Source organism: Galleria mellonella, unplaced genomic scaffold (genome assembly GCF_026898425.1).
Source record: "Galleria mellonella isolate WM207_F2 unplaced genomic scaffold, CSIRO_AGI_GalMel_v1 utg778, whole genome shotgun sequence".
NCBI classification, from domain to species: domain Eukaryota; kingdom Metazoa; phylum Arthropoda; class Insecta; order Lepidoptera; family Pyralidae; genus Galleria; species Galleria mellonella.
This window is the reverse complement of record NW_026442150.1, coordinates 1675048-1688949: the sequence shown is the minus strand read 5'-3', so window position 1 is coordinate 1688949 and position 13902 is coordinate 1675048. Positions and strand designations below refer to the sequence as shown.

At 36.4% G+C, this 13902-nt stretch overlaps 1 protein-coding gene across 12 annotated transcripts in view; it reads right to left on the bottom strand.

Annotated features, from left to right (window-relative positions):
- Positions 1–13902, bottom strand: part of LOC113510145 (gastrula zinc finger protein XlCGF26.1-like) — a 77168-nt gene that overhangs the window by 18990 nt on the left and 44276 nt on the right. Inside the window, exons 5-6 of one of the 12 annotated variants that reach the window (XM_052901249.1) lie at positions 12785–13871; positions 12441–12590 (exon numbers count right to left, since the gene is read on the bottom strand). The exons of 7 other annotated variants lie outside the window; for them this stretch is intronic. In XM_052901249.1, coding sequence (XP_052757209.1) covers positions 12578–12590; positions 12785–13871 — 1100 coding nt within the window. In that variant the 3' untranslated portion in view covers positions 12441–12577. Of the gene's footprint in view, positions 1–1030; positions 2246–4160; positions 6384–6917; positions 8347–11064; positions 12591–12784; positions 13872–13902 lie in introns of those variants that run through there. 4 more of the 12 variants (XM_052901242.1, XM_052901247.1, XM_052901244.1 and 1 more) reach the window with 4 other exon arrangements.

Genomic DNA, 13902 nt, shown 5'->3' with positions numbered 1-13902 from the left:
AAAATAACTATAAACATTACCCTCCGTAGCTAGTAACGATTGTTTTTACCAGACTATCACATCTTTTTATGCACGATGAGTACCGTTCATAAATTGTTATAACCCAAAATATCCAATAAATATTCTTGAATGTAAAAAAGTTTCCAAAAACACTTATCAAGAATTCTCGGATATTGAGAGGAAAATCAAGAAATTGAGAACCCTAATTAACATAAATAATCTTTCATGTAATACGAACACCAATAGACGTTTTTCAAACTTGGCGTCCGTTAATTTTTCAAATTATAAGAAAATGTATTTATTTTTATAGTTGTACTACTAATATCTCGGTGTCGCGCTGTGTTGTCAAAAGATTCTGACCGCCTTCATTATATATAAAGGCACCTCACAACAACTCCGGTAAAACTCAGACCCCGTGACCCGGGAGAAATTGCACTTGGAGTTGAAACTGTGACAAACGAGCTCGCCCCGAGGCCCCCACCCAGTTGTCCAAAGCAGCCGTTCCTCGTTTATCTTCCCCGTCCTTGCGTTCCTAGCAGGAAGGCAAGGACGAGAAAAAATCTACGGTAGATAGCTGTTCTAAGGCCATATTTTATTTTTTATAAAGATATCCGACACTGTCCTTAGAGCATTTGCCCTTACAATATCACTTGGATTTTTTTCTTACATAAATTTTTTTTTTATACCGCTGAGGAGGCAAACAAGCATACGGCCCACCTAATGACTAAATAACACATAACAAATAACTCATCTTTCCCATCCTTGCGTTCCTAGCAGGAACGTAAGGATGGGAAAGATGACCTTATTCATATATAAAAACCCATAACGTAGCTTACCGAGCATCGTTTAACATTTGTCAACAAAACTTGTACTCCGTCTAAATTTTGTATTCACAAAACTGTTTCTTTATGAAGAAAAACTACTTTATGATTAAACAAAACATTTATTACTAAACATATATTGTTATATATATATTTATTTACATTATCTAAAATATATACCATTTACATAACATTCAAAAGACTTATTCCGGACTAAATTTATCGTTTGGTCATCGCACAAATCTTATGAATATATACAAACATTTAGAACTAATAATTTATATTTTCAACGTCTTTATGATGGGTCTTCATATGGCCTTTTAGGCTGCACTTCTGTATGAACGCTCTATCGCAATACTGACACGCAAATCTCCTATCGTTGTTATGTATACGCATATGTTCCTTTAATGTCCTTTTTCTTGCGTACGCCTTCTTGCAAATTTCACATTTGAAATTCTTCTCGCCGCTGTGACATATCAAGTGTTTCTTCATAGATTCTTTGTAATAAGTTCTATGATCGCATATATCGCACGTGTACGTATCTAGTTTCAAATGTGTTTGCCTCTCGTGGGCTCGCAGATGAGAACTGACCATAAAGACTTTGGGGCAAAAACTGCATTTGTACTCGTTTGCACCCACACCGTGTACGGAGATCATATGCTTTCTCTTGTGATAGTAATCGGTGAAACTCTCTTGGCAATGTTTGCATATGTTCTTCTTTGTTTTTATATGAATTTTCTTGTAATGATCCAGTCTCGTTGCTTCAGTTTTATAAACTTTGTCGCAATCTGTACACTGGTACACGCCGATCTGGTGCGTAGCTAAATGACCCTTCAGACTGCTAGCCGTTACAAAACCAGCACCGCATTGTTCACACGAGAAATTCCTGTAATGCTCGTTCAGATGTTTATTAAGATATATATATTTAACAAATTGCTGCCTGCAAATAACACAAGCGTACTCTTTATCCGTAATCCTAAATGGTATAACGCCATCGTTTTTTAAGTCTATATCTTTTTTATGTTTCGTTAACAAGTGTGTCTTAAGATCATCGAAATCTACTATATCAGTACTACACAGTTTACAAGCTACATCGACCACGTTCACTTTTATCGGCTGCGCTCTTTCAGTCCTACTAAGGGCTTTGCGTATATCTTTCTTTCCTAAACCACTGTGTTCCTTTTGCGTGTGCTGCATCAGTTGGGACATTTCCAAATATTTTTGTGTACAATAAAGACACATATAGAATCTGCTGAATCGGAAAGGGCATACTGTGCTGAATAAGATAATGTTTATAGCGCTGCTCCTACTGATTTGCTTTGCTAATACGTCATTAAATAATCCATCGTCGACTTCAGCTATCTTAATTTGCTCGTGCTCCGTAAGAGCCTCCGTATTGCAAGGCATGGTGGTTGCTTGGTCACCTAAAAATAGAAAATATCAGTATAAGCGTCTATCCATTCAGCATTGTACAGTGAAAGATGACTTGACATCAATATTATGACATTTTTGTTTAAATAACGATGTAAGGATTTTCTGTGCTGGTCAGATTTTAAGAATTAAAAGTAAATCTTCGGTAGATAACTGTTCTAAGACCATATTTTATTTTTTATAAACATATTTCAACACTGTCCTTAGCGTATTTGCCTTTACACTGTCATGTGGATTTTTTTCTTATATTACATTTTTTTTTTATACCACTGAGGTGGCAAACAAGCATACGGCCCACCTAATGATAAGCGTTAATTACCGTAGCCTATGAACGCCTGCAATATCAGGGGCATTACGCACGCGTTGCCAACATTAAAAAACCTTTTTATCCCTTTTTTCAAGAACCCCATGCTGTAGACTTTTAAAAAACCCTCGACATTTATCATTATTACGATTAGATGAGAATAGTATATATATATATATATATATATATATATATATATATATATATATATATATATATATATATATATATATATATATATGCAACTTAGAATGGCAAACAAGCTGCCGGACCACCTGATGGAAGGCCTCTAATAGACATGAGCAGTACGTTGGACATAACAGAGTATACTGTTTCGCCCATGCAAACACAACTGCTTCCTGTTTTCTTTATTTTTCTTTTACAATATTCTCCTTTCTCTTTCATAAAATTATACTTTGTTGCGAGTCTGCTAATCCTACATGTTTCGCGCCGCGAATTCAAATTTCGATCGTAGATGTTTATATTTTTAATCTGATGAAGTATATTCTTAGACTAAGGAAATAGAACAATGCTATTCTTGAATAAAAATTATAAGGCTCATTCACACGCGTAAAAGGGTAAATAGAAGAACAGAGGATCAATTACAATAAAAGCCATCAAATAATATAGAAATAATATATTTTTTATTTGCCTATGATATTATAGGGATTCGGGAATTCATAATAAACTTAACTACTAACTTTATCTTGCAATGAGATCCAGATCAATCTTGCAGATGGAAAATAAAAAAAATAGGAACGAGAAAAAACAATTATAAGCTTTAATTTAATATTTGCAAACGATGAACAGCAGGTCCAATCTATTTTTTTTTATTGGATGAAAATGGATTGGTAACCTCGCCTGCGCTAAGGGGATACGCTGACGGGACACCAGTGAAGGGTGATCGATGAGGACGAAAACAGGCCCGTTAGCCCATCATGATGAATTCATCTGGAATTAATCATGATAGTTTCCAGGGGGAACCGCGAGGAGGTTGACCTGGTTGGGTATATTGCTAGCAATGGGATTCTCAGTCTCCATTACTAACAATCCCTTTCCCCCCATGAATTCAATGTATTGCCAATGACAATTCTATACTGCACTCATGAAACAACAGTTAGGAATTAGCTTATAACTGGGATCGGTTTACAATAGTTTGCATTGGCAAGTTACACTAATATGCGTCTAATTAGAAAAATATGGGCCCATTATGTTGCCAGTATTGCAAGACGAGAGTGCAAAACGTCACAATTTCAATTTGTATTTATTGGAATTTATTTCAAGAGTAACCCCACAGGAATGATAGAAAGAGTGAAATAATACAGCCAAATATTAAACGTGATACCTTTCTATAAATATAAGAAAATAAAACGTCACGTTTTTTTTCTTTTCGATGCAATTAAAAAAAATATATATTGCACTGACATTAAATTTGTTGCCACATTTAAAAATTGATAATGGAATAGAACGCTATAATATAAACATTTATATAACAAAAAAGAATTATTATAAAATTATGTAAAACCTGTTTACACTTTGTTTCACTTTACTAATTTGTATAAATGATAATGTATTGCCATAGAAAAAAAAGAAACATGAATGAAAAAAATGAATAATATAAAGATTTATTTACAATATTGCATTTTTTTAAAGCTTATTAAAAATAATTAACAGATTATCATATTAGCCTTAGTTTAATAACTATTTGTACATTGTATAATGCGTGTATATCACCATGACGTGACCGATTTGAGGTTTTTAAATAAAAATTACCGTCAACATTTAAAATACAATAAAAATAATAAACCACTTTAATAGTCAAAACACTGGCACAATTATTAGCAGATGGCTTTGCCATAATAAAAAAAAAATTAAACGTCAGACTAGGCAGTAGGCACTTCGTTCCTTTTAACTATCCTTGTAAAAAAGGATATATATATAAAAAAGGTGGTTTGTCCTTTTTTACAAAAGAAAAAAAAATTACGACTTTTCGCAAAAAAAAAAAACAAGTACGTTAAGTAGGTACTTCAATTGTGATAAAACCAATGACTGGGTGGGAACATTGCTTTGCGTAGATGAATTGGTCCCGGTTTTCATTTCTGGTCGGGCCAAATAAAATCGTTTTGTTGGTTTCGGAGATTAACGTGAACGAAGTTCGTGACACGGGATTTTATATATATTTAGATATTTATAACGGTGGCCATTTTCTTAAAATATTAACCCCCCCCCCCCTCATATACACGTGATCACGTTGAGTGTTACGTTCATTACAACGGCAACAGTTGACAGATTTATTTATTTATTCTATTTGCTTATTTACACAAACAATATTGGTTAGATTTTACAATAACAAATAATAAACATTCCAGCCCTTGTGAGTTCCCTTAGAGAACATAAGGAAATCAATACCTCTATTCGAAATATTATTTAACAAAACAAGTGCTCTAATTAAAAATGTATGATGGAGCAAATTTTGCCTCAGGCACGGCAAATAACACGTGACGTCTAGCACGAGCATATTTGTCTGGCGCAAAAAAGTTTATGTTGGCCAATTTGACAGAATTTTTAATCTTTCCCTTTGTACGTGGACAAGGCGGACATAATACTAAAAGCATTCTCTCCCAGCCAACCTTAGAGATGTCTCTGCAGATCCCAATCTTTATAACGTTTATAATCGTGAACCTCTTTTAACAATTAAATTATCTCCACGTCCTGGTGATGCGTTCTTATATGTGTTTTAAGACTACAATTCTGCACAAATGCCCGACCGCAATAATTACAAACGAATCTATCACTATTATGTATGCGCATATGTTCTCTTAACGTACTGTGCCTTGCGTACGCTTTTTTGCATATATCGCATTTGAAATTCTTCTCACCGGTGTGACACATCACGTGTCTTTTTATAGACTCCTTATAATGACTCTGATAGTTACATATATCGCATGTAAATTTTTTGTTCTTCAAATGTACTTGCCTCTCGTGCGCTTTCAAAGCGGAGCTCACCAAAAAGATCTTTGAGCAAAAGTTGCATTTGAAGTCATTAAACTTTATGCCATGCACATCTTTCATGTGCTTCTTCTTTTGGTAATAGTCCATGAAGCTTGCTTGACAATGCTTGCATATATTTCTCTTTGTTTTCGCATGAACTCTTTTGTAATGCTCGATTTTGGCAGCGAGCGTATTGAATATTTTGTCACAATCGGTGCACGGGTGTGGGCCGATCTGGTGCCCTTTTAAATGGACCCTCAAACGGCCTGCAGTGACAAACCCCGCCGCACACTGATCGCAGAAGAAATTTCGAAAGTGTCCGCTCACGTGCTTATTCAGAAACCTATATTCCACAAACGTTTCCTTGCAAAGGATGCACTGGTATTCCTTATCGGTTATTTTAAACGGCATAACTCCATCGTTCGCTATATCTATTTCTTTCTTATGTGTTTCCACTAAATGATTCTTTAAAGCTTCAAAATCCGGTGCGACGGAATCGCACAGTTTACATCCGTAATCGATGACGTTTACTTTTATCGGTTGCGACTTTCCCGTTCTACTGAGTACTCTGCGTAAATCTTTTTTCCCTATTGCGCTGTGTACCGTTGTAGTGTGACACACTAGCTCGGACATATCTAAATAACTCTGAGTGCAGTACAGACACATGTAGAATCTACTGAACCGAAAGGGGCATAGCGTACTATAAAGCAGTAGGTTAATAGCGCTACTCCTGCTGATTTCCTTCTTGTATACGTCTTTAAAAGATCCGTCCTCGTCGACTTTGGCTTTCTTAATTTTCACAGGACCCGTATTCCTAGATGAAGTGGCCGGGTCACCTAAAAATAGAAAAATATCGGTGTAAGCACCACACAAGGCTAACATGATTTGTTTTTACTGCACTTATATCAATTAAGGTCTTTGTTGGGCATAGAAAATAAGATTCTTTCTTCATATCCTTCAAAAATATTTTTATTTTATAATCCATTGAAATAATTCTATGTATACATTTTTGATCCTTGGAGCCGGATAATAAATGAGTTTTCGATTTCAGTACCCTGGCTGAAAAAGCATACCTGCGCTGTCTGAGAGAGCATTACTGTCTATGGTCATTAGCTTAAGCACCAACAAAACGGAAGTGACCGCCAGTATCTATGGTTACTCTTGAAATTATTTTCGATCGAATGATATTAGAAATGTTTCGCATTAATTGCAACATTTTTTTAAAAACTACTTATATTTGGACAAAATACACAAAATAATTTATTTTTGAGTCCCATTGGTTTACATTTTTGATCACGAGTTTCATTTTAAACTACAATGACATATTGGTTGCGTATTGAATTCTCATTAAAGAAATTAAAACTACCATAGATTATTGTAATTGGTATATTTGGTATCCTCGATGCTATTTTAACAGATGTTTAATAGTATAATATGCCAATACGAAAGCGACCCAAATACCAATCCAATCCGTGTTACCTGAATCATTGGCTAAATAATTGTTGGCTGAAATGGACATGAAAAATCATGATTAGTATTGCTATTATCACATTACATTCGTCAGATTCAGGATATAATATGCGGTAGGAACTAATTCCTACCCCATATTATCTGTATCTAAATACAGATCGGTGGTAGTACAACTCTTCTAAATTATATCCTTGCTCTTATGATGCGTTCTCATGTGGCCCTTTAAGCTACACTTCTGTATGAATGCTTGACCGCAGTAATTGCAAGAAAACCTTCTGTCGTTATTGTGTATCCGCATGTGCTCCTTCAGAGTTTTCTTTCGTGCATACGACTTCTTGCATACTTCACATTTGAAGTTCTTTTCGTTACTATGACAAACCATATGCCTTTTAATGGACTCTTTGTAATGACTTTGATATCCGCATATGTCGCAGGTGAAGTTTTGATTCTTCAAATGCACTTGTCTCTCATGCGCCCTCAATGTCGAGTTAACTAGAAACACTTTGGAACAGAAACTGCATTTGTACTCATTCGAATCGATTCCGTGCACTTCCTTTATATGTTTTCTTTTCTGGTAATAATCTATGAAACGTGCTTGGCAATATTTGCATAGGTTCGTCTTTGTTTTTGTATGTATCCTCTTGCAGTGTTCTAATCTGGCTGTGTACGTGTTGAACACTTTGTTGCAGTCGCTGCACGGGAACGGACCTGCTATGTGTCCTTTTAAATGACCAGTTAGTCCAGATGACGTGACAAATTCAGCACCGCACTGTTCACAAAAGAAATTTCTGTAATGCCCTTTCGAGTGTTTAATTAGATCTCTGTACCCTACACACTGTACATCGCAGAGGCCGCATCGAAATTCATCGTCAGATATTTTAAACGGCATGAGACCGTCATTCTTCACGTCTATATCCTTTTTGTGTGTCTCCACTAGATGATTCTTTAAATCTTCGAAGCTTTTTAGATATTCTGCACACAGTTTGCAACCAATATTCATTAGGTTCACTTTAATTGGTTGCGACTTTGCTATACGACTTAGGGATTTGCGTATATCCTTTTTGCTCATTGCATTGTGCTCTAAAGTGTTGTGCTGTGCTAATTGGTATATATACAAAAAGCTTTGGCTACAGTATAGGCACATGTAAATCCTATAATAACGAAAGGGGCACAGCGTCGAATATAGAAGTATATTTATGGCGCTGTTTCTGCTAATTTCTTTAGAAAAATCGGGTGTAATGACTCCATCGGTGTCAACTTCTGCCGGCCTAATTTTCACAGGCACCGTAAGAGCGCTCGAATGTCTAGGCATGGTGGTTGGTTGGGCACCTAAAAATAAAAGAAAATATGGATATAAGACTCTTGTAGGCCAAAACCTAAAATATAGAGATATTTCATAGTAATAACGGACAACTTGAAAGTGTATTTTTTTTCTGACCATCTCAACATTCGCTGGTTTTAATTTTAGGAAACAGCAAAAAGAGCTGATTGGAAAGGAGCAGCATTTGGGCAGTAAAGATAGTATGCGGAGAAAATGCCTCAGACTTTCTGGGACGGGTCGACGCTTGAAGTAAATTGATATCTCGAATCTCTTTGGACAGAATAATAAGGGCCACACGACCACACCAATTGTTAGATCCTCAAGCTAGGATACCTTGTATTATGAGGAACCAGACAATGAAAAACTGGAACCAAAACTCAGAATACTCAGCGCCGAGTCATTTCAGGAATATTCGTGTCCTAAATTGATCCGACTGAGAATCGAAACCGGTATTGTACAAAGTAAGTCCTCAGAAATAGCAAAGCATGATAGGTATTATGGGCGGCACAGTATACTCTGTTGTGTTCATCGTATTATTCATGTCTATAGGCAATAGTTACCATTTTCCATCAAAGTGGGGCGTTAGCTTGCTTGTAATTCTACATTGCATAAAAAAAATTAAAAAGTAATATTTTTAAAAGAACAAAAAATATGTGTTCAAACTCCACGTAGTTCCTAGAAACTATCTCAGTTAATTCCTGATGAATTTGTCATGAATGGCCAACTGATCTAACTACATCTTACTGGTATTTTGCCTACGTGTAACTTTTTTGATAGGTGAAAATAGAATGATGACTCCTATTGCGCTATCGATATACGCTGGCAAGACACCAATGAGAGATAATTGGTGAGAATGAAAGCAGATCAGTTAGCCCATCGTGACGCATTCTCCAAGAATTATGTTAACCACTTTTAGCAATAAGACCGCCTCACTGTACTTATACAACTGCGGGTCTACCATGAAATGAAATTCCGAAATTTCGGACTCAATTTCGTGTTTTTGTCTATACCAAAATCGGAGCAATAAATGGAGTTTAACATTTCTTTTGTCATACATCCTATCAGAAATGTCAAAAGTAACAATATTTTAACATTTTTAATATTTCCAAACGGCATGTATTATGTAATTTTAACATCAAATTTCTGTTTCGTATGGCACCGAAATTTCGGAAAATATTTCATGGTAGGCCCTCTGTATCGTTACATTTATTAATTGTCTTGCTTATTCCCTATATTGTATAATGCAAGTAAAGTATACTCATTCATTCATTCCAGGGAAAACTGCGTGGAGTTCGACCTAATCTAGCAATATACTCTATATTGCTAGAAATGGAGTCGTTAGAAATCATTACAAACAATTTCCGCCGCTACGTAATGAAATGTAATGTAAATAGGACTCTATTTTCCACGCTTAGCCTCTCATTTGGGCCGTTGTGCGTATGAGTCGTGGCTAGTACAGCCAACCTAGCTCCGCCCAGAAGCACAGAAGCTTCCTGGGATCTTCACAGGCCTCACGGAGCGACTTCACCGTTCCGAGGATTTCTAAACGTTGATGGGCCACAGCTTCACATTGCAGGATTACGTGAGCAGCCGTTTCTTCGGCATCGAAACAGCCTCGACATAGAGGGCTGTCTGTGGCTCCTATTGTGTATAAATGTTTGTTTAATGGACAATGGCCCGTTATTATCCCTACCATTATTTTGCCGCCGCTACGTATAATAGCGCAGGTTTTTTTTATACCACTGAGGTGACAAACAAGCATACGGCCCACCTGATGGTAAGCGATTACCGTAGCCTATGAACGCCTGCAATACCAGAGGTATAACGCGCGCGTTGCCGACCCTGAAGAAACCTCTTTACCCTCCTTTTAAGGAACAGAAGTGCAGAAGCAGATGGAGTTACAATTCCATTTTAAAGACCATCTATATCTATCTATATCATCGTCATATCAGATTTTGACTGTCCACTGTTGAACATAAGTCTTTTCTATAAGGGGAATTTTACCAGTAGTTGCCACGCTTGGCAGCGGGTTGGCAACCGCACACACACAGACCACATACATACATATTTTTATGTATAACTAGCTAACGTCGTGAACTTCGTACCACCTAACAGTCGATTCTCTATTTTTTTGTTTTTTTTTTTTTATTTATTTTGCTATCCGAGACGCCGGGTCAGCTAGTAAGATAAAAAAGAAAAAACTAAGTTATTACTAGTTTTTCTTTTTTCTTAGTCAACAATTACATTATGTCAAAAAATAAGAATTATAAAACACGCCGAGCCAAGTCACTCAATTGTTTTGCCTTCCCGGAACCTCTCCACTAACACTTGAACTTTATAGTATGGTATTAAAGTTCAAATTGACTTTTTAAATATTATTACGAATCGTTTGTATAGGAGTATAGAAAAGTGTTGTTTTTAGACTTTTTCGGGAAATTATTAAAAATTTTCTCTCCGTAATAACTATCCTCGAACTTCAAGGTATATTCTAAAAAAAGAATTAGCGAAATCGGTTCATCTGTTCTCAGCACATTCAGCTATTCATTTTTTATATTGTATTATAGATATAAATCGTTTATTTTACCTTTATTTGGCAGATCACCAGTAAGAATATTCCACTGAACTATAGAGAATGCCAGTATTTTTTTTATATCTGGGATGAATTAATATTTTAATAAAATAAATAAAATGTTTCTTTTTTTATAATACTATTTATTACAAACTACATGTATATAAGTAAACTTAAATATACTTTTTACAGTATATACTCTATATGTACAGTCGAATGGACGTCTTTAATTTACTGCAACAAAACCGTCACGGTACAATAGGAGAGCAAAACGTATGCAATTGTATGGGGCACCTTTAATTTTCCACGACGATATTGCGGAGGGGCACGGAAATTTAAAAATGCAAAAAACAAACAAACAACCAAACTACATACATTTCGCTCTCCTATTATATCGTGACGATAAATTCTACTGCAGTAAATTATAAATACACCCAATAAATTATTTTAATTATTACATCTCATCTTTACTTGATAAAGAACCTTGTTAATTTTGGAAACTATGCATCCGATATTTCCTGACCTATCCATAGATATGTTAAAACATATCTACCTTCATATGCGTGGGGTGGTGAACCCTCATATGTTGTTTCAGACTACAGTTCTGTATGAACGACTGTCCACAAACCGGACACACGAATCTCCTATCGTTATTGTGAATCCTCATATGCTCTCTCAAAGTCTTCAGCCTAGCGTAGGACTTCTTGCAAACGTCGCATTGATATATGCGAGCTCCACCGTGTTTTATGGAATGCTCCTGGAGCTCATAGTTGGTGAAGAACTTCATACCGCAGATAGGGCAAACGTGGTTTCGCTCTTGTAGGTGCTGGAACCTAATATGAGCAGTGCGCCGGCTACACAAATCAAAAACTCTAGGGCAAGAAGGGCACGGGAATACTGCCGTTTTCTCGCCGTGCACCGAGTTTAAATGCTTCAATCGATGTTTGTAAGATGCGAATTTTTCATCACAGATGGGACACTTGTATCTTTTGTTCGATCTGTGCACCTTTGCCACGTGAGCGTATAAAGACGCGTACGATGGGAAAGTCTCTTCACACCGTTTACATGGAAAGTCACCGCGCTCGTGTGTGCGAGCGTGATTCACCATTCTCTGCGATGTGGCAAAACGTTTACCGCATGTTTCGCAAATAAAATGTTCGTAATGATCATTCATGTGTTTATGAAGGCTCAGAAACATCTCGTAACGTTTTCCGCATATTTGACAACAATGTTCGTCTTTACTTAGTTTATAAGGCAGAACGCTCTCTCCGTGCGAGATATCTATCATCTTTCCATGTTCCATAGTCAAATGGACTTTCAGCATAGCGTAATCCATAATATTAGTACCGCACAACTTGCAGGAAGTCGTCGCGAAATCCATCTTTAACGGTTCGTATTTTCGCGGCTTCAAAAGCTGCTTTATATCGGAATGTTGCCTTTTGTTATGTTCGCGGAGTTTCTCCGGCTCCAGAAATGTACTTTTGCAGAAGAAGCACAGGTAAGTGCCCTTCCTGTACTTGAATGGGTAAGCTGTGCATGATTCCATGATAACCGATATGTTATTCCTGAACGCCGCCCGTCTCTCGTTTCCCATATCGCGCGCTGTTGCTAAAATTGCTGCTGTATTATTCTCTGTGTCAGACTCCACTTCGGTCTTAATCTCTATTTCTTCAGATTTTCTTCCTAAAAATAGAAAAACAGCCGATATAGGATCTTCAACTTCTGTTTCTTATACAGCTTATATAAGCATGTTCTACTGCTACATAAGCATAAGGTCAGAATCTGTATGTTCAAAAAGTTAAAATAAATTAAACGAATATATTACATGTGTTTAAGTATTATGTATTTGTCAATAATATACAACTGATGCTCTTTACTTTTTTTTCTTTAAAGATTCCGAATTCGGATGATGTGTTCGTATATGGCTTTGAAGGCTACACTTTTGCACGTACGCATTATTGCAGTATTCGCAAACGAATCTCTTGTCATTATTATGTATCCGCATATGTTCTCGTAACGTTTTGAGTCTCGCGTATGCCTTTTTGCAGATTTCACACTGATATTTCCTCTCACCTATATGTTTGATCATGTGATTTCTCAATTGAGCACCGGTCACAAATTTATAGGGGCAGAAAGTACATAAGAACTGCTTATGTCTTATATGAACCTGCTTTATGTGTTTAGTCCTTTGGTTACACATCGCGAAAACAGCCGAACAAAGGTGACATGCGTATTCGATTTTTTTACCGTGCGATTGTTTGAGATGTTTATTTCTATCAGCATAACGTTTGAACGAATCGTTGCAGTATGGACAACGATATCTATATTCAGGTCCATGTGTTAAAGCTATATGATTACTCCTATGAACTTTAGTTGCAAAAACTTGTTCACACTTCGTACATTTGTACTGTTCACCATTCTGTTCCTCGTGAATAACTAAATGTGCTTTAAGTCTATGCGCTGCAGAAAAAACTTTACCGCACTGAAAACATATATTGTTAGGATAGTGGTTATTTATATGAGTGTTCAATTTGGTGAACAATTCGAACCGTTCATCACAGTGAGTGCAAAGGTACTCTTTGCCTTCTAACAAGAATGGCATTAAACCTAAACCTGCCTCTTTGTTTATTGGCTTATTGTGAACGCTAATCAAATGATCTCTAAGTGCATCTAAATCTTTAATGCTATCTGAACACAGTTCACATTTAAGTCCACTGATATCAACTTTTATGTTATCTATGGTGCGTGCAAGTCGCATGGCCTCGATCTTATTAGGATGTTCTATAAAGTGATCTTTTAGGCCTTTAAAATCACCGAAAGTTAAACAGCAGTACGCGCATGTGAACGCGCCCCGTTTCCATCTGAACGGTACAACGTTGGAACACTCTATAATTATGGCTGCATTGTCTCTTTGATCGTTATACTTGCGCTTCGGTTTCCATTTTACTTTGTTGTCGATGGCTCCTAAAAACAAAAGAAAATCCAATTTGAAAAG